The sequence below is a fragment of the Tupaia chinensis genome, unplaced genomic scaffold, assembly GCF_000334495.1.
Source record: "Tupaia chinensis unplaced genomic scaffold, TupChi_1.0 Scaffold140684_1, whole genome shotgun sequence".
Classification (NCBI taxonomy): Eukaryota; Metazoa; Chordata; class Mammalia; order Scandentia; family Tupaiidae; genus Tupaia; species Tupaia belangeri.
Genome location: NW_006200554.1, coordinates 110,618 through 132,501, shown reverse-complemented (window position 1 = coordinate 132,501; position 21,884 = coordinate 110,618). Strand labels below are relative to the sequence as shown.

The following is a 21,884-nucleotide window of genomic DNA, read 5'->3' as shown; positions in this document are numbered from 1 at the left end:
GAGATACAAATTAAAGTCACAATGAGATACCATCTATCCCCAGTCAGAATGATGAAGAGCAAAAAAAGAAAAATGATAAGTACTGGTGGTGTGGCTGTGGTGAAAAAGAACTCTCCTACACTACTGGTGGGAATGTAAATTGGTCCAGCTACTATGGAGAACAATATGGATATTTCTCAAAGATCAAGGAATAGAACTACCATATGACCCAGCAATCCCACTCTTAGGTATTTACCCCAAAGACGGGAAAATGTTCAGTCCTAAAAGTGCTCGTACATTTATATTTACTGTGGAATTATTCACAATAGCTAAGACATGGAAACAACCCAAATGTCCATGAACATAAAAATGGTTTGAAAAATTGTCACAGATATACTCTATGGAATACTACTCAGTCATACAAAACAACAAGACCCTGACTTTAGATAGAAAGTGGACAAATATGGAAGATCTACTGCTGAGTGAAGTAAGACAAGCTAGGAACATGAAACATTGTATGTCTCCACTTATGTACTGAATGTCTGCACTCTATGCAGAAATGGAAAGATTTAAGGATACAGAAACATGGGAAATGGTTATGGCTACTGGAGACACAGTGGGATAATGGGCAGAGTCTGAGAAAAGACATTAAGGAGAAAAATAGAAAGGCAAGACATTTATGGGACACAGAAAAGAAGTATTATCTGTTGATGATAATGTGTATAGTATCCTCAATTGGACTGTTGTTAAGTGTATTCATGTTGGGAAAATTCACTTTACAAGCTAAGTGATGTATAGTGGTTGAATGTATAAATTAAATTAAAATATATTTTTAAATTTTTGATATTTTAAAATTAATTGTGCAGAGAAATAAAAGTCTTAGAGGAAAAGTAAGACATTTATTACAGACTTAAATTGATTTAAAAATTACACAATTCATAAATTATCTTTCTTCATTAGATCTTCTCTTTCGTTATATTCTGCTGTTAAAAGAGAGAAGAAAGGGGAGGATTAGATCTTCATAGGCACAGTCACATTCCTACTTCAGTCTCCCAGGACCCAAGAATCCTGAGAACTGTTAAAAAGTAGACTCAAGGTTTCACCAGAAAGTAGGATGTTTATGGAAATTAGGCAACTTCTTGAATGATGAAAGGGGATGATGCCTACGACAAGAAGTAATCTATTCTGGAGAACAGAGACACGGCCTCAGAAGGGAAGCTAAACTCTCAGAAAAGGAAGAGCCAGAGAAATCCCTGAAGAGATCTAGTAGTAAAGTACTGGAACTCGGGACGGTCTAAGAAGGTGTGCTGATGTAAAGGAAGGAAATAATAAAATTAATGGAGTAAGCTGTCCACAATGGCAGTCATCTGTAAATGTAAAGCTGAAAATGGCCATCCATTCAATGGCCATGTATGCATTGAGAATTTATTGGGGTTTAAAACAGTTAATAAGATACAATGTTGGTCTTAAAAACAAAATGACAAAATAGTGGAGAAAACAGAAACAGTTAGAATACAGCATGGTAAATGCAATCACAGAGACGCCATGTACAGAAAAGCCCAGGAAAAGGGCTTCCTGGAGAAGACATGGGAGCTGAACCCAGAGGCAGAGACTGAGCAGGGTCACAGGTAGTGTATTCCAGCAGGAGGGGCCTGGGCATTAAGATGAAATGCAGATGGGTTGTGAAAATAGCCAAATGGGACTCTGTCATGTGACCTGGGAGGCAGGGGGAGAAGCAGGACCTGAAGCTGGGGGTGTACACAAGGGCTGCTCTGAGGCAGGAAGGAGCATGACTGATCCTCTGCCACAGTGTGAGGGAGCTTAGACTCCATCCTCCAGGAGAGCAGCTTCTTGACTTGGTGTCTGAGTCTGATTTTTATTGCTATAACAGAGAGTGATTACATTATAAAGAAAAATGATTTACTTAGTTCACAATTCTGCATACTGAGAAGTTCAAGATTGGGAAACTACATCCAGCAGCTTCTGATGAGTGCCGCATATTGCATCAAAACAAGACAGAGAAGCAGAAGGGGAGCCAAATTTGTGCACAATGCAATGTGTAGGGTTACTTTATAATGCCCTGCTATGGCAAGAACTAATCCATCCCCATGAGAATGAGAACCAGGAACTAGTCTCCTATGTAGTTGGTGGTGGGTGAGTTTGTTATTGAAACTTCCAATCAATTGAAGTCATTGTGTTCTGCTTGGTGACAATACACCTAGTTCCACCCAACACATGACAAATGCATCCTAAACAAATAATCCAGATTTTTGCCCTGTCATGCTATTTTCTAATCATGGAGACATGACTATCACTTGGAAGTAAAAGAAACTGTCAAAAGACATCCAGAGTTAGATCCCAATCCCAGCACTCCATCTGAGAGCAGGAGTTTCTAAATGCCCTCATTTCCTCATTTGGGAATTATGACCTTCACACTCAGCATAGCGGTTGGGTGCAAAGTGAGCAATTGATGAACATTGTTGAACAAATGGATAAGACCATGAGACTGGTTCTTTTCACCATGCTCTGTTGACAAAATCCTCCCAAAGAACTACCTCTTTTACTGCTCTTAGGTATTGTTTAAGAACTTCATAAACATATTAGAAATATCTATTTAATGACCGCAGTAAGCTATATAGCCTCAGCTAGGTGCTATTTTATAGCATATTCATTCTACTCACAGTTTCATGCAGAAAGTAAACATTTGTTCATGGATTTTTTTTTCTTGAGAGATTTTCGCTATAGGGCGCGTGCGCTCGCCAGACAGATAGAAAAACATATAGAGATAGAAAGCGAGAAATCAGCCCCCAGGGGGATTGTCATGCCGCAATCCCTTCTCCTCCATTCTCCTCTCAGGATCTTGGGCACGCATGCACATGCGCCCGGCGTGAGTTTTAAGCCACCGGGTCTGGGACACGAGCCATGGTCGACTACGTGGGAGTCCAGTGACATAGCCATTATGCTAACTGCTGGTTCCCTTCATGGATATTTTTATATATCTGCTGAACTTGATATTGAAAGTAGTAAGATCAATTAAGAAATTTTGTTAACCAATTGAAAGGTGGGAGAAAGAAAAGAAATGGAAAGCAACTGTAGATACCAAAGATAGAGTGAGAGGATGGTGGAAAATGGCAGGGGGTTAGAAGTGTGTGGGGGGATATCATATATATATATGAAATATATATGCATATATGTGTGTATATATATATGTATATGAAACAAGAAACAGAAAATTATTTGTGATGATATCATGTATGACTAAGCCACTATACAGTGTATTCTGGATACGTCTTGTATGCTATGATGATGTTCAGTGAATGAATGCAAGATAAATAATATTAAAAAGTAAATTTTTAGTAACTTTATTGAAATTTTTTGAAGTAGTCGATAAACTTATCAGTTGTTTTGGCTTTGTGTTAGGACATAAGTTTAAATTAAAGTTAACTACTGTTAAAAAAAAAAAACCTTCATACTAATTGACATTGCAACATAACGAAACATGCATCATTCACATTGCTGTAGTTTAGGTGCTAAGGCTCTCCCAAGCCACCGCAAAACTGAAAAGTCAGAATTATTCCTCCTGTACAAATCTATTAAGTGTAGGGACTTACCATCAGATTCCATTCAACATGAGAATTAGGGTCTGGTTTTCCATATTTCCTATTTTGGAATAAGAAGTAAGAAAAGATTTCAGAACTCTGTTTAAATATCACATTTCACTATCGCCTCATATGTTAAACTGTTTTCTAGTGTCCACCTAAAGAAAAGGCAAGTAAAGCAAAGAGTTTATTTGGGCCAGGGTTAGGACGATTGCCCAGCACCAAAAACATCCATGTTGCCTGAAATAGGTCTTATAGATATGAAGATGATTTTAAAGGCAAAGGTTGTAATTGAGAGAGTGAGTGGCAAGGAGTCTTATACAGAAGTGATTGGGTAGATCCTATGATGAGGGAGCAGGATATCTACATGGCTACCTGCAATCACTTTGCTGAAGATAAAGCAGTCATTTGGATGTGACTGATGGATAGTAAAGGAGGGCTGTATTTGAACAAGAAGGAAAACATCCAGATGAACCTAGGTAGCATCTGGAGCTATTTCAGGTGCACATGCTTAAGAAAGTCACAGACGTGCACAAGTTTTATTTCCTCTCAACCTGATTGCTTATACGTTGTCAGTGTTTTTAAACATTTCTGTTTTATCCATAAAGTGAAGCAAGAATCAGAGGGTTTAAGTGGAGAAGGATCGTAGCCTCTTCTAGGATTCAGAATGAACCTGAGAACAGCATGCAACAGCGTGGGTTCCCTCAGTCGAGAAAGGGAGTTTAGCAGGAAGCAAGTTGACTTTTAGGAACTTGCAGGATGTCCATGGCAACAAAATTCAATAGGCAGTTCATCTTAAGGCAAAGATCTCAGGATAGTGTGGAAATACCTACATGTTAATGATAGTTAAAGTTAAGCAAGACAAAGCTCTAACAGAATAATCTATACACTTCAGAAAGGATTGGCTTATGGAGATAATACAAATGGTCACCAGTATTTAAATTACAGAATTTAAAAAAAGAGGAAGTGGGTCTAAGCCACATGGCCTGTGGCTTATGGGAGCTGGATCCCACATGATCAATCATGTGGTTTGATACTTAGACCTGGTTTCTTGAAAAAACATTTTGGGTGCATGTGTTTACATACTGACTATCCTGAAAAGAAGAAGAAATTGAAGAGAAGAGACTGCAGCATGGCCATGTTTCATGGGGGGTGGGGATACTTTCTCCCTTTCCCTCTATTTCTCTCTCTTTGTCTCTCTCCATCACATGCATATGTGAGCTCTGGCTTTTTTTTTTTTTAAGAAATCAGATAAGTTATAATAGATTTGCAGGATTAAAATGAGAACAGTGAATAGGAGGAAAGGAGATAGAAGTACCAGCCAATAAGTCACAACTATGTGTAGAGGCTTAGCCAGGAAGGAAGAGTGGAGGGTAGGTAGTTGTGAGATGGGTGGGACTAAGCCAGAAGAAAGGGCTTCCTTATTTTGTTGTTTGCTTGTTTGATCTTAGAGTGGATAAACTTGATTACATCAGCCGCAAGAGACACAAATGTCATGGAGAAAAGATTGAAGATGCATGAGATTGAAGAGACAATTGAGATACTTGGAGAGGAAGCAAGAGGTGAACAGCAAGGACGGAAACTGAATAGGGTATTACAGAGGTTTGCAGATGTAAGAACTACAGTTCTAACACCTTCATTCCAAGTAGTTTCAATTTCCAAATACACATGTTTTTAACAGTGTTCCCTTATGAGTAGGCAATTACTCAAAGCCAACATGTATTCTAGCTCTGCGTTGGTGATTTTTGACCTTCTATCTCTGGGAGGAAAAACTCTTCTCATAAACTCTAAAGACAGAAAGCAAAAATATAGGCTTTGTGAGTCACAACAAGATCTAAGACATCATGATATGTCATGATAAATTAATGAGAAGAATTGTGACCAACGTCACCTGAGCCCATACTGCACAGAGACCACCTGAGAATGCAGGAACTTCACACTCTTTATCACACACTCACTCCCTCTCCTGTGTTGTGTTACAGCTGAACCAGAGCTGATTTCTCCGCACTCCGTATTACTGCATATCACTGTCTCAGCCACTAGTGTAAGCCCTTCAGGGAAGGGACTGTCACATTTACCTTTCAGTCCCCATTTGATATTCTCAGTGCTTGCCACACACTGTTAGATTAAGTTAAATTGTCACACTCAAAGAGGTCTCTGGGACCAGCAGTTAGCATAATGGCTATGTTGCTGGACTCACATGCAGTCGACAGTGGTTCAAGTCCCAGACCAGGTGGCATAAAACTCACTCCAGGCACGTGTGCGTGTGTGCCCAAGATCCATAGAGGAGAATGGAGAAGGGATTTCGGTGTGGCCATCCTTCCTGGGGGGATGATTTCTCGCCTTCTTTCTCTCTGTCTCTCTCTATCTTTCTGGCGACTGCATGCACCCTATAGGAAAAACCTCTTCAAAAAAAAGAAAAAAGAATTCTGAGATGGCAGAACCTTTGAATTGATAATAGTCCCAAGGCCTAAATGTTTTTTTTAGAATTCAGCTTAGAAGCATTTTCTGAGAAATATAAAAAGGTCAATCATATTCATTTATAGCCATATGGTATGTTGTCACAATTGCAGTCATAGAGTGATTTAGCCTCCAAGGTGACCTGCTGGTGTCCACATAGTTAAATAGTCCTTACCACCCTCATTGGGCCAAGGTTGGTCTGTGTGATTAATAAAATATATAGAAGTGATGATATTCACTTTCAGAATTAGCTTGGAAAAGTCAGTCCTTTCTCTTTCGGGTATTCTCTTGCTCTCTCTCATAACATTGTCTCTGAGAGAATCAACTCTCATTTTTTTGAAGGCAAAGAGGAGATCATGAGAGTTTTGACTAGTCAGTAAATAAGAATGTGATTGGAAAAAAAGGTCAATGCTGATTTTCTGAGCCGTTTATCTAAAGAAAACATACAAATAGCCAAGCATTAGTCATTAGAATAATGCAAACTGAAACCATAAAACATACCACTTCACATTCACTAAAATGGTTAAAATAAACCAACAAATCCGAGCCAATAATAATTTTGGTAAAAATGTGCAGAAACTGAAACTCTCATAATTACAGGTGGGAATGTAAAATGTTGCCTCTACTGTGGATAACAGTTTGACAGTTTCTCAAAAAGATAAAGTTGCTACATGGTCAATAATTCAATTCCCAAGAAAAATAAAATATAAATGCACAAAAATACTTGTACATCAATGTTCCTAATGCCATTACTCAAAATACCCTGAAGAAGTGAAAACAACTCATTTTTTAAGATTTAAATTTATTTATTTACATTCATTCATCGTACATCATTACAGCATACAAAATGAGATTTTCCATCCAGAATACACTGTATATTGGCTCAATCAAGCACATCGACATATGTGCTATCATCAACAAATAATTTTCCATTTCTCATTTCCTCTATATTTTGCATTTTTTCCCATCCTTGATTCCCTCTCTCTCACTCTCTGCCATCTCCCACCCTCCTCCCACACTGTTTCTGGTATCTATGGTTGCTTTCTATGCCTTTTCCCCCCATATTTTATTGGTTCACTAAAGATCTTAATTAATCTAAATATTTTGAATAGCAAGCAGAGCTGAAATAACATATCCAAGAACACAAGTCTGACTTTAGCATAAACCTCAGTGAGTAGAGTGAACATACTATAAAGCAGCACCTATCTGGGGCTATGTATCTTACTGCCGTCATCAAATAGGCATTTTTAATGCTTTTTTTTCTTGTTTCAAGAAAAATTGTTTTAGGTTTTTCTTTCTGAAACTTTTTTAAAAACTTAATTAGTTTACATTCATTCCCTAAGCATCACCACAGCATACAAAATGTGATTTCCCATCCAGAATATACCATATAGTGATTTAATCATTGATATTATTATAAAAAATGTTCCATTTCTAATATATATATATATATATATTTAACCCCTATTTCTGACCTTCTGTCCTTTCCCACCCTCTTCTCACACTCTCTGGTATCTACAGTTGTCTTCCATTCCGTTCCTCCCCATATTGTCTTGATCACACAATTTCTTAAATAATCTACTTTCAATAGCAAGTTGAGCTGGTAATTTTAAGAAAGGCAGTTTTAACTTAAATCAAATAAATACTAAGGAAATTTGCTTAAAGCTTAAGGCCAGGATACAGGTTAGAATTCTGTTAAAATGGTAGGTACATGAACTTATTGAAGCCTAGAAGAAATTCAGCAATGTTTTAGTCAAAAGTCATACAATTCTATTTCACTAATTCAGTCTCATATACTTTATCTTCTGTTGCTGTTCAATTTTCCCAATTAAATTCTGGGATATAATATTCAAATCCAGACTTTACCCCATGATTAATTTGGGCATTTTCTTAGTTTTTGAACTCTTATTTCTGCGTGTCTCTATTTAATTTTCCTGATACAGCATTCCCATGAGAATTTCTTGGAGATCTGGCCTGGTGCTGGTAAGTTCTTTCAAGTTTTGTTTATCTGAAAATGTTCTTGTCTTTTCTTCCCACATGAAGGAAAATCTTGCCGGGTACAGTATTTTTAGTTGAAATTGCTTTTCCCTTAACACTTTGAATGTATTTTCCCATTCCTTCCTTGCTTGCATTGTTTCTGTTGACAGGTCTGCTGTTAGCCTGACGGGAGTTAATTTAATGTTTTTCTCTTGCCAATCTTAGTATCTTGTCTTTGTCTGTGGCTTTGTTCAATCTGGCTATAATGTGTCTTGGAGAAGAACTTCTTTGGTTGATTCTAATTGGGGTCCTTATTTCTTGGGACTGGATCTTTGAATGTCTCTCTATGTTTGGAATGTTTTCTTCCAGGATTTCATGGAATAGATTACCAATGCCCCCACTCTTTGCCTTCTGGGATACCAATTATCCCAATGTTTGGACGTTTGATGGTATCTAGTATTTCTTGTATATTATTCTCATTGTTTTGGGCCATTTTCTGTTTTCATAGTGGATTTTTTTTGGGGGGGGGATAGATTTTTGCTACAGGGCATGTGCACTCACCAGACAGACAGAGAGAGACATAGAGACAGAAAGTGAGAAATCACCCCTCCAGGGGGGATGGTCACGCCGCAATCCCTTCTCCTCCATTCTCCTCTCAGGATCTTGTGCACGCACACACACGCGCCCAGCATGAGTTTTAAGCCACCAGGTCTGGGACACGAACCGCGGTCGACTACGTGGGAGTCTAGCGACATAGCCATTACGCCAACTGTTGGTTCCCCATGGTGGATTTTTATAGGTCAGAAATTTTCTCTTCTATGTCTGAGATTCTATTTTCTGTATGATCTAATCTCCCTTTAATACTTTCAAGGGAGATTTTGACTTCCTGTATTACAGCCTTCATCTCTAACAAGTCCGTTGGATTCTTTTCTTTCTTTCTTTCTCTCTTTCTTTCTTTCTTTCTTTCTTTCTTTCTTTCTTTTTCTTTTTCTTTCTTTCTTTCTTTCTTTCTTTTTTTTTTTTTTTTGGAGAGGATTTTGCTATAGGGCGCGTGCACTTGCCAGACAGACAGAGACAAAGAGACAGAGAGCGAGAAATCATCCCCCACGGGAGATGGCCAAGCCGCAATACCTTCTCCTCCCTTCTCCTCTCGGGATCTTAGGCATGCACACACACACGCCCAGCATGAGTTTTAAGCCACCCGGTCCAGGACACAAACCACGGTCGACTATATGGGAGTCCAGCGACATAGCCATTATGCTAACTGCTGGTCCCAGATTCTTTTCTTAAAGTGTGTAATTCCTCTTTTAGGTCTTACAAGAATTTCTTTAACTCCTTGAACTCCACATCTCTTCTCTCCTTTCTGTTCTGCAGTTCATTGTCTCTCCTCTCTTCCATGTCTGTTAGCTTCGCCATTATGAATATTCTAAATTATTTACCAGACACTTCCATAATTTCCATTGAACTGTCTGTGGATTAATAGGAGTTATTCTTTTCCCTTGGAGGAGAGGTATTTTCTTGCTTTCCCATATTTCTTGTGGTCCTGCAGTGATTTCTAGTCATCTTATGGATGCTGTGTTCCTTCCTAATTCCTGAAGTTCAATCTGAACATTCAGGAGCATGCAGAAAGAGGTGATCTGTAATCTCCTTGCTGTCTCATTGTGATACAACTCTAGTTTGTGGGCTGGAGGCTGGATTATCAGCAGCAGGAAATCTTCATTTCTGTTTTCCTCTTGAAGTCACTAGTTCTCAGGAGCCATGAGGAATCTTCTCCTCAGAACAACTCAATTGTTAATCAGCTAATAAATGGGCAAATTAAATGTGGCATATCCATACAATGGGGAACATTATTTGACAATGAAAGGGTATAATATACTGATATATGCTATACAAGTACAAGCCTCCAAGACATTATTCTAAATGAAATCAAGCAGTCATAAAAGAACACATTTTTTGGTATCACTTATATGAAATGTCCAAAAGAGACAAATACATGGACAGAAAACACACTAATGGTTTCCAAGAGTGGGGAGAAATGGGACTAGAGGATGACTGCTGATGCAGTTTCTTTTCAGGACAATGAAAGCTTAGCCCCCATCAACATTCTCTACTATCTCTCAGGCCATCTTCAGAGGTCCCATATTTATTCTTACCTAGTTCCAATCTAGTCTTCATATGGTTCTGTTACACAAATTCTGTTCACTCTCCTGATGTTGCTTTGAACATCTATTTCTTCACTGATAGTCATTCATTATGCCATATGGTCCTAAATGCTTGCCTGGCAGTCAGGAAATTCCTGTTTAAAGAGTACCCTACTCTATAAACCCTACAAGGGCCAGGATTGTACTCATTCTGTTCCTCAGAGTACATGGGACTTGGTATTCTTAGCACTTGTGCTAACTGGACCACAAGTGTGCGAGTGTATTACTGCAGAACACATTTGACTTCCTAGCTATTTTAGTACAGTCTGGAAAAGGAGACACTTGATCCTTGGCTCTAGCACCAATAAAAAAAAAATCTTAACTATCTTTCAGAGCCACAGCCACCTGATTCTCTCAAAACCTTTACGGTGGTTGTTACTGGCATGAAATAGATGGAGAATTCATGGATCATTAAGGTTAAATAGCCTAACCTAGACTGCAGAGCTGGTAAGTAAACAGCAACCAATTACCACTGGTTCAACAAAAATGCCGTTTGTTCACTAAACCATAGTATCAGGGAGCTACATACTTAGCTCATTAATTTAAAGATTTGTTAACTGTTACTTTAATGTCATGTCCCAAATCTCAGAGAAAGAGAGAGACATGGGGGGAGGACAGAGAGAAAGAGAGAAAGAGAATGGAAGCAGGGGGAAAGACTGGGGAAAGTAAATATTACGGACTACAAACTTGTAGATGTATCGGGAGATTCTAGCTGTGCCAGCAGTTATGCTTTACCATGCCCGTGCGATAATCCAGCTATACTATCAAACCCCTATGCCACACTCAGCTCCCAGGAGGCGCTGTCTGAGTGGACTGGAAGCCCTGGTTATACCTCAAGTTTGGAAAGTACTGTCCGAGTGCCAGATGAAGAAACAGTCAGCAATCGCATAGTACAGAGTATTTTCAATCACGGTTGCTCTGCTTTCACACTTGACCACACTCTGGAAAAGGAAAAAGAATGAAATATATGTAGTTACTTTCACAAAGGATTAGCCTCTACCCAATAAATCAGTCAATGGTGTATGGTTTGTCAAAATGATGGAGGAAAAGAAATATATACACAGAGGCATTTTGCTATCTCTGAAGGGATCCTGTCCTCAACAGGAGAAGGTGAAGGACAATGATGCCACATAGTCATAACCTTCCTTTCATTTATTTTATTATTTTATTTTATTTTATTTTATTTTATTATTTTATTTTGTAGAAGTTTATGCTATAGGGAGTGTGCACTCACCAAAAAGACAGAGACAATGGGACAGAAAGTGAGAAAACATCCCCGGGGGAGTGGCCATGCTGCAATGCCTTCTCTTCCACTCTCCTCTCAGGATCTTGAGCACACAAACACACACACCCAGTGTGATGTTAAACCACTGGATCCAGGACTTGCACTACAGTCGACTACATGGGAGTCCAGCAATATAGCCGTTAAACCAACTGCTGGTTCCATCCTTTATTTTTAATTTAATATATTTTATTTTATTATCTTTTATATATTCAATCACTATACATCACTACTTATCTTGTAAAGTGAATTTCACAACATGAATATATTTTACATCAGTCCAGTTGGGGATACTATATATCATAGAATTGGAAATGTGTCTATTATTTTTCTTTGTCATTGGCCTCTTTTTACTAATTTTTCCTGATACAAATTCAGCCCCATTTTATTTTTTATTTACTTATTTATTTCTTTTTACTATTATTGTTCATATATTAAATTGCTACACATCATTTAGATTGTGAAGAGACTTTACCCAGCATGATATACACCTCGGTCCAGGCCAGTTGATACCACCATACACGTACTCGTCAACAGATAATAAAACATATCTGTGTCTCACAGGCATGAAGAGTGTGAAATGGAAGCATCAGAGGTTAAATAATTTGCCAGGATAAAATGCTCCACAGCTCAAGTCCTCCATCACTAAGCCACACCGTCCCCTCCAGGGAACACATCGACACTTCTGGTGTGGCCAGAAGCCAGCCAGGCAGTGGCTGAGCTCTTCATGAGACTCTGAGTCAGCTCCAGGCCATGGAAGAAGCAAGGATCTTCTTTGGGTTAGTTTCTGAGATTCATTTCATTTCCATTACACTCACCCTGCTGGTCCTTCTTTGGAAGGCACATGTAAAGGGATTTGCTCCAATACGTTTCCGGCATACAGTTTTTTGCATGTAGAACTCGAAAAATAGGTTCCTGGAGTTATCTTCTGCGACAGATTCCTTCACAGAAACAAAGTGTCAGTTTGCAGTAGATATGTTTGTTTGTTTCTTTTTTTTAGATAAATGTTTTTGCTGTTGGGCACATGAACTCAACAGAGAGACAGAGACAGAGAGACAGAAAGTGAGAAATCACTCCCCCAGGGGGCTGGCCATACCACAGTACCTTCTCCACTTAACTCTCAGGATTCTGGGCACACATGCACACATGAACGCACATGCACTTGGTGTGAATTTTAAGCCCCCAGGTCCAGGACTCGAACCATGGTAGACTACTTGGGAGTCCAACAAGTCCAGACGGTGTAACCATTATGCCATCTACTAGTCCCACAATAGATGTGTTTCTAAAGTTCATGGTGCTAGAGATGATTCTGTCTCCAAAATGTGGAAAAAACTACCAGATAAAATCATTACAGTGAACGATCGATTATCTTAACAATCACTTGATGTCATGCCTTCATTTTAAGGACCAGAGATGAAAAGTGATTGACCAAAAGTGATTGTGGTAAAAGATAGAATCTGAATGTATATATGGTAACACAAAGATTGCTAATATCGCTTCTAAAATTGATTTAAGATGGAGCATCATTGTAAGGGAATACTGACCCAAAACTGTTACACAGGGATACAGAACAAGTACAAAGCCTAACAGCCCAAATAAAGCAAAAAAGAAAAAGTGTTTCTTATCTGCAAAATGTACATACAACATCCCCAAATAGCATAATCAGTTTATTAGAGTCCCTCCTCTTTTTTTTTTTTTTTTTTTGAGAGATTTTTGCTATAGGGCGCATGTGCTCACCAGAAAGACAGGGAGAGACAGAGAGACAGAAAGCAAAAAATCACCTCCTGGGAGAATGGCCATGGCACAGTCCTTTCTCCTCCATTCTCCTCTTGGGATCTTGGGCACGCATGCACACATGTCCAGCATGAGCTTAAGCCACGGGTCTGGGGCTCAAATTGCAGTTGACTACTTGGGAGGTAGCAACATAGTCATTATGCTACCTGCTGGTCCTGACCCTCCTCTTTTATGGAGAGTGAACTGAAGCACCTCTGGCTACAGACCCCAGGAACTTTTTCTCGATAAACTTTCTTTTATCTTTTTTCTTTTAAATTTTTTGAGAGTTCTTTTTTCTTTTTCTCTAGGACACGTGCATGGGCGAGAAAGACAGAGAGAGATGGAGAGACAGAATGTGCTAAATCACCCCCCAGGGAGGATGGCCATGCAACAATTACTTCTCCTCCATTCTCCTCTTGGGATCCTGGGCATGCACATACACATGCGTGGCGTGAGTTTAAGCCACTGGTTCTGGGACTTGATTTAAGGTCGACTACAGTTTCTCTAGGACACGTGCATGGGCGAGAAAGACAGAGAGAGATGGAGAGACAGAATGTGCTAAATCACCCCCCAGGGAGGATGGCCATGCAACAATTACTTCTCCTCCATTCTCCTCTTGGGATCCTGGGCATGCACATACACATGCGTGGCGTGAGTTTAAGCCACTGGATCTGGGACTTGATTTAAGGTCGACTACATAGGAGTCCAGTGATATAGCCATTACTCCAACTGCTGGTCCAAACTTCCTTTTATCTTGAGATGACAGACTCTGAGTCTTCCAACTGTTCCATTCACTATTCATGGATATTTTGAATTTTTCTCCTCACTAACGTTCACTTAGAACCTCCAAGCTGATCTTTACAGTGCTTTTGAAGTCATGGACATGTGCAGAGTGGTGAAAATTCAGTTGTCTGACATAATGTTCCCAGCTAGTGTCAAACAGGCAATGCTCTGCCTTCCTTTAGCTCTCAGACTACAAACAAGTGTGCTTCCTTTGGTCTGCTTAGTGCAATGACTTTTGCATTTTTGCACTTTTTGGTGGTAATTTCAGGGCTATCTAGTAGCATGATCATTAAGATGACTGAATACCACATGGACAACTGTGTGGTTTGAGTCCCAGACCGGACAACATAAAAAAGATGCTGGGCACGCATTCTTATATTCCCAAAGTACTGAAAGGAGAATAGAGAAGAAGGGATTATGCATGACCATCCCCAGGGGTGCTTCATCTCTCTCTCTCTGCTAAAGAGCTATCTCATGTGTTCCTAAGCTCAAGAAGGCACAATGTGTCTTATAGAGAAAATATGTGTGTTAGAGCATCTTGGTTTAGGCATGAGTTGTAGTGCCCCTTCCCTGAGTTCAATTTTTTAGATAGATTTCATTTTGTTTTAATTTCTTTTATACACTCAATCACTGTACATCACTTAGCTTATAAATGTTCACAAAATGAATACACTTTACACCAGTTCAGCCGAGGATACTATACATGTTATCAATACCTAATAACCCATTTCTGTGTCTCATAAATGCCTTGCGTTTCTATTTTTTTCTTAGTGTCTTTCATCACACTCTCCTCCTTCTCCCACCCTCTTCCCACACTGTATTCAGTATCCATAACCAATTTTAATACCTTGTAATCTTTCAGTTTGAGTAATGGAGCATGAACAGTCTGTATATATTAAGTGGGGATAAACAATGTCTTTCCTTTATCGCCTGGCTTGCTGGACTCAGCAGTAAACCTTCCATACTCATTTACTTTCTATCTAAAAGCAGGGTCTTGTTTTTTTATGGCTGAGTAGTATTCCATAGGGTATATGTGCCACACTTTTCAATCCATTCCTCTGTTCATGGACATATAGGTTGGTTCTATGTCTTAGCAGTTGTGAATAATACCACAGTTAACATAGATGTGCAAGCATTTTTAAACTGAGGTTCTCCTACCCTTTGTGTAGATACCCAGGAGTGGGACAGCTAGATCATATGGTAGTTCTACTTGTAGATCTTTGAAGAATCTCAATATTGTTCTCCACAGTAGCTGGATCAATTTACATTCCCACCAGCAGTTTAGGAGAGTTCCTTTTTCTCCACAGCCATGCTAGCACTTATGGTTTAAAAGAAAAATCTTAGTCATGCTGGCTGTGATTAGGTGGTATCTCATTGTGGTTTTGAGTTCAATGTTAATGAATCATTAATGAATCAACAATATACATTAAATTTGGAATCTTTAAGAGACTCTCACTAAACAAGTTTACTTGTATATGAATCAACAAAAAGATTGTGACCCAAGACTTGCTTGCTGGAACCTAACCCTCTATTTTCCCTAGGAACAAAGATTCATTATTTTCAATCCAGTGTTCATGAAAATCTTGTACAATGTAACTATAAAAATAATAAATAAAAACTATACATATAGTGTCATTTCCTAAAAGAATGCTCCTTAATTACTTAATAATTCCTGAAAGAAATCATTAAGCAACAAATATAGCTCTGCAGAGTATTATCCAGTCCTAGGTTTTTTGTTTTTTTGTTTTTTTTTTTTCAGAGGTTTTTGCTATAGGGAGAGTGTGCTCACCAGGAAGCCAGAGAGAGACAGAGAGACAGATATCGAGAAATCACCAGTGGGAAAATTAAAACCTCGTTAGCAAATGGTTCTGGAAAAACTGGGTATCCACCTACAAAAAGGTGAATCTGAAGCCCTATAGCAAACCACCGACAAAAATCAACTCAAAGTGGATCAAAGACCTAAACATTAGATCTCGATCTATAAAACTCCTGATGAAAAGCACTGAGAAAACTCTGGAGACACTGGGGTAGCAAAGACTTCTCAAATAAGACCCCCAAAGCACTGTCAATAACTCCAAAATTAGACAAGTGGGATTACATTAGATTAAGAAGTTTATGCAAAGGGAAATACAGTAATTAGTGTGAATCAACAGCCCTCAGAATGCGAGAATATTTTTGTAAATTATGTGTCAGATAAGGGACTGATAATCAGAATACTCAGATATCCCAAAAATGATCAATCAAATTAAAACATAGAAAAATGAGCTGAACAAAGAACTGTATAAGTAAGACATATGATTTCTCACTTTCTGTCTCTATGTCTATCTCTCTCTGTCTGGTGAGCGCACATGCCTTATAGCAAAAACTTCTAAGAAAACACACACACAATGAGATACCACCTAACCCCAGTCAGAATGAGTAAGTTATATTACTTTATTTCTTATTATTTTTCTTTTTAAAAAAACATTTGATTTCTATGCATCATTTAGCTTCTAAAGAGAATTTACCCAGTATGAAATACATTTTAGACAATTCCAGTTGAGAATACTATACACATTATCATCAATATGTAATACACCACTTTTGTGTTTCACAAATATCTTGCTTCTTTATATTTTTCCCTGATTTTCTTCCCTATATTCCTTCCTTCTCCCACCATTCTTCCACAGTTTCTCCATTTTATGCCCTATATTAAGTGGAGACATACAATAAATTTCTTTCATAGCCTGATTTGCTTCACTCAGCAATAAGTCATCCATATTTGACCACCTTTTGTGAAATAATATGGTCTTGTTGTTTTTTATGGCTAAATAGTTTTCCATAGAGTATATGTACCACGCGTTTTCAATCCATTCCTCTGTTCGTGGACATTTGGGTTGGTTCCATGTCTTAGCAATTGTGAACAATGTTGCAATAAACATTGATGTGCAAGTGCTTTTATGACCGAGCATTCCCCTGTTCTTTGGGTAGATACCGAGGAGTGGGATTACTTGATCATATGTTAATTCTATTTGTAGGTCTTTGAGTAACCTCCATATCGTTCTCTACAGTGGCTGGACCAATTTACATTCCCACCAACAGTGTAGGAGAGTTCCATTTTCACCACAATCCCACCAAATTTTTAATTTATTTTGTATTTTTAATCTTTTCCAGAATGACTAAGATTTAAAAATCAAAAAATGGTAAGTGCTGGCAGGACCATGATAAAAGGGGAACTCTTCTATACTGCTGGTGGGCAGATAAATTGGTTCAGCCACTCTGGAGAACTATATGGGAGTTCTTCATATATCTGTGTATAGAACCACCATATGATCCAACAGTTCTGGGTAACTGCTCAAATAAAAGATAACACTCAGAAAAGTCCTTGCACATTTATGTTTATTGAAGCATTATTCAAAACTGCTAAGACATGGAACCAACCCAAATGTTCATGAATAGAAGAATGGATTAAAAAAGTGTGGTTATACTCTATGGAATGCTACTCAGCCATTAAAAAACAACAAGAAAGACCCTGACTTTTTAATACAAAATAGACAAATATGGAAGATTTACTGCTGAGTGAAGCAAGACAGGCTATGAGGAAACACATTGCATGCCTAAACTTAATATGTGTTTCTATCTGCACTCTATTGTGGAAACTGAAAGATTAGATCATATATAATCCTGGACAATGGTTATGGATACTGGATACAGTGTGGGAAGAGAGTGGGAGAAGGGGTATATTGTGACAAAAGAAATTAAGAAGAAAAAGAGAGGCAAGTCTTTTTTGGGACAAAGAAGTTGATTAATGTCTATAGATGAAAATGTGTATAGGATCCTCAACTGGACTGGTGTGAAGTGCCTTCATGTTGTGAAAATTCTCTTTACAAGCTAAATTATGTATAGTAATTGAATGTATGAAAAAATTAAAACAAAATGAAATATATATATTAAAAAATATAAAGTATTTGCAAGGCATGCAGCACTGGCAGACAGCCATCATCTTTCCATGTCCTTACATGTATTCTCTCTGTGCATGTCTGTGTCTTCACTTCCTCTTACTAGAAGACATAGTCAGACTGGATCATGACGCACCCAAAAACTTCAATCTCTAAGTAAGAGGGATTTTCAAAAAGTTCACAGAAAATGCATACTGAAAGAAACAATGTATGGATTTCGAAATTGTTTTCTCCAAAATAAATTTATACTTTAACTTAAAAAATCAAGAGAGAAGATTATGATGATAATAAAAAAATAAAAATAAAAAAATCAAGAAAGAAATGGCCTATGGGATAAATGGTTTATTATCTGTTTATGATAATGTATATAGTATCCTCAACTCACCTGGTGTGAAGTGTATTCATTTTGGCAAAATTCACTTTATAAGAGAAGTGATGTTTAGTGATTGAATGTTTAAACTAAATAAGTGTATAAATAAATAAAAGGAGTGGCCAAGGAAAGGCAAGAGTTAGCAGGTTAGCAGACTCCTTGGTAGAACTGTAGTGTACATAAATAAGACAAAGTGGCATATTTTGTTTAGTAGGAATAAGGGTTACATACATCATATATTGGGGGGGGGGTCAGGTACAGGTGACCATACCAAAATGGTACACATATTTCATGTGCCCTGGTGGAATACATCTGACATGAGCTCTACCGCATGATTCAGATACCACGGCATCAGTAGTTAGTTCTCTTGTCTTAGTTTAATTAACTACTTTCTTCTATAGTGAGAAATAGATCTATTGCCTGTAAATTTAAAATGCTCATCTGCAAGACATGGATTACACAACACCTCAAGTAGATTTAATGTTTAAATATTAATGGAAACTCAATATGGAAGTCAATACAAGCTGTTTTAAAGGAAAGGGGTTCATTATTCTGATCTAACCCTCTTTCAGAGGACTTCAACCTTTGCTTGACAGCTGACCACATGTATCTCACGGTGTCTCCATACCACAATGTCCAAGTCCAAGCAGCCCCACTCTGATCATGGTGGCCTTGTTCTGGGAGGGATACCTAAGTAGAGAAGAGCCCATAGGCTTTATGATCAACGATTAAGGAAAAGACAAGTGGGACAATTCAATTAATTTCTTCAGAATTTGCAAAAGAGAAATCTAGCCTGTTTCTGAAGAAATAACAATGAATATGTTGTATTTGGGGACTTGGGCTAGAAAGTCATGACTTGGGTGCTCTGCAGAGTAGTAGACAGAAGACATTAAAGAGGCATCCAGGAAGAAAAGAAGGGAGCAAAGAGGCCAAAAGAAATCACAGCCACATGGCCTCTGCAAGAAAGGGGCTGCTTCTTGAACTCCTGGTCATGTCTCCATTGTTAATTTTATGCAATCGGCTGCTCAGCCTTTTCATTCCTATTGTATATAACTTCACAGAACCTCCTATAATGCTCACCTTAACCTAAATGTACTTGAGAATATGTCCATTTCTACCTCCAAATGACCCCCATTAAGATGAAAACAATCAGTTTAGTCAGCTGGGAAACAGGAGGAAGGAGAAATGTGACTTACTGCCTCTGTTTCTTATTTTCTTTGAAGAACAGCACTACATTTTCCTTGCCTATCACAGATGTAGTCAGGGAAGCCCAAGAAAATTCTTCTTTTCCTGGTTCCCAATGTTAACAAAAACAAACAAACAAACAAAAACAACAGCACCACCACCAACAACAAAAACAGAATTGTTCCAGATTGACAGAGGAAGTTAGAGGTCTTTGGCTCAAAAGCCAGATTTTCTTTTCTGTAAATATGAGGAGCAGAACTGCTGAATATGAAAGGTGGCTCATTTTCAATAAACCAGTAGTTCTCACTCACTAAAACACTACAGGAAGAACTACGAGGACTTCAGATTCAAAAACAGGACACAGAGAAACAGAAGACAAGGTCAGAGGGAAGAATGCAGCAGAAGAATCAGTCATTAGAAGTAGCTTTGAGAACATCATGACAAAAAAAATGATAATTCTTTATCAGAAAACAGTATGGAAGAGATGACTAACCAGCCTATTTTTTTTATGTATTTATTGTAATTTGTGACACTTCTAATCATTACACATCTTTGCAGAGTATAGAATGATCTTTAAAAGCATACATACAGAGTATAATAAACAAAACAATATTAACATATTCACCACCTTCAACATTTAACATTATTTATGTTGTGAACATTTGAAACCTACTCCTCTGGTTATTTGAGAAATATGTACTGAATTATCTATGATATCTTCTACTGTGAAATACATTTCTGAAGAAAAATATATTGATTGAAAATCAAACAGGGAAATGCTAAGTTGTAAAAGTATTTAAATATCTATGCTTATTGCAGTATTATTCACAATTGCTAAGACATAGAACCAACACAAATGTCCACAAACAGATGAATGAATCGAAAAAAAGTGTGGCACATATACTCTATGGAATACTACTCAGCCATAACAAACAGCAAGACCCTGGCATTTGATAGAAAGTGAACAAATATAAAAGCTTTACTGCTGAATGAAGAAAGCCAGGCTATGAAAGAGAGACATTGTATGTCTTCACTTACTATATACCAACTGTACACACTCTATGGTGGAAATGGAAAGATTACAGGACATAGAAGCTTTGGAAATGATTATGGACACTGGAGACAATGTGGTAAGAGGGTGGGAGTAGGGGAAGTGTGTAAGGAAAGAAATTAAAGAGGGAAATAGAGAAGAAAGGCATTTATGGGACACAGAAATGGATTATGTGTTGATGATAATGTGTTTTGTATTCTCAACTGGACTGGTGTAAAGTGTTTTCATGTTGGGTAAATTCAATTTACAAACTATGTGATGTATGTATATAAAGTGATCAAATTTATAAAATAAAATAAAATTTCAAATATAGACATTAAGTCTCATAAGTTAATGAGGATGAATTTTTGAAAACAAAGATATTGACTACCTAGTATATTATAAACTGAAAATATATTTAAAGTGTATCCAACAAACTGACAAATGATAGCGATATGAAGAGGAGTCGAGAAGACACCGTTGGACACTTACATTTTTCAGTGAACTTTTGTATGGCCGATAGAGAAATCGACCATGTATCCTGGCATTTGCTGCACTGACAGAAGCATTGAAGGCGTCATCCACGAGGGGATCCGCATACCGTGGCAACCCTGAATGCACAAGCACATGGAGCCTCAGTGAGGATCCACACAAGGTGGTTTCAATCATTAAGAGATTGAAGTGGCCGGGTTGTTGAGGGTCTTACCTGTGCAAGACCAGTGGTTGATTCCAAGAGCAAACATAATCATGATGATCATTACCACCTTCTCCATTGTGGGAACAACAATTTTAGTTCAGAGTAGATGCGATTGTCTCTCTAGAAGTTTAGGAGCAACAGTTTTCCTGAGACTAGCTGTCTTTATAAATAGGACCTATCTGCGTTTTCTGATTGCAGTAGCCAGTAATTAAACAGAAACATTTGGTCTCGGGGTCAACATTTACTGCTGACAATTCCAATGGAGAGGTTCCAGTTTGAGAATATTTGTGAAGTTTAGAGCTGACCAAGGACCTTTAACCCACCACCAAATGCATCAAGAGGCTCAGGATTCCATATGTGCTCCTTATTTCTCTCTGTTTTGATTTACTTCTTTAGAGAAAGGATATATTATCTACGCTCAAAAGAATGGTTCATTTAAAACTTTTGCCTTTTTAGTTCTTTAGTCCTGATGATCTCCCAGTGAAATGTGCACACTTCTTAAATAAGACCCCCAAAACACAGTTGATAACCCTCAAAATAGGCAAATGTGATCACATCAGACTAAGAAGTTTCTGCATGGCAGAAGACAGTAATTAATGTGAATTGACAG

General features: G+C 38.1%; 1 protein-coding gene across 2 annotated transcripts; it reads right to left on the bottom strand.

Annotated features, from left to right (window-relative positions):
- Positions 1-856: 856 nt before the first annotated feature.
- On the bottom strand, positions 857-21,428 carry LOC102496664 (secreted phosphoprotein 24-like). 2 transcript variants are annotated; one of them, XM_006162818.3, is made up of 6 exons: positions 21,284-21,428; positions 21,070-21,188; positions 12,317-12,439; positions 11,049-11,157; positions 3,591-3,639; positions 857-959 (listed from the first exon to the last, which is right to left on the bottom strand). In XM_006162818.3, the coding sequence occupies exons 1-4, from the start codon at positions 21,348-21,350 to the stop codon at positions 11,050-11,052; spliced, it is 417 nt and encodes a 138-aa protein (XP_006162880.1). In that variant the 5' UTR covers positions 21,351-21,428; the 3' UTR covers positions 857-959; positions 3,591-3,639; position 11,049. The 2 variants fall into 2 exon arrangements, with proteins under 2 accessions (XP_006162880.1, XP_006162879.1); XM_006162817.3 differs by having other exon boundaries at positions 859-962; positions 21,284-21,427.
- Positions 21,429-21,884: the final 456 nt, after the last annotated feature.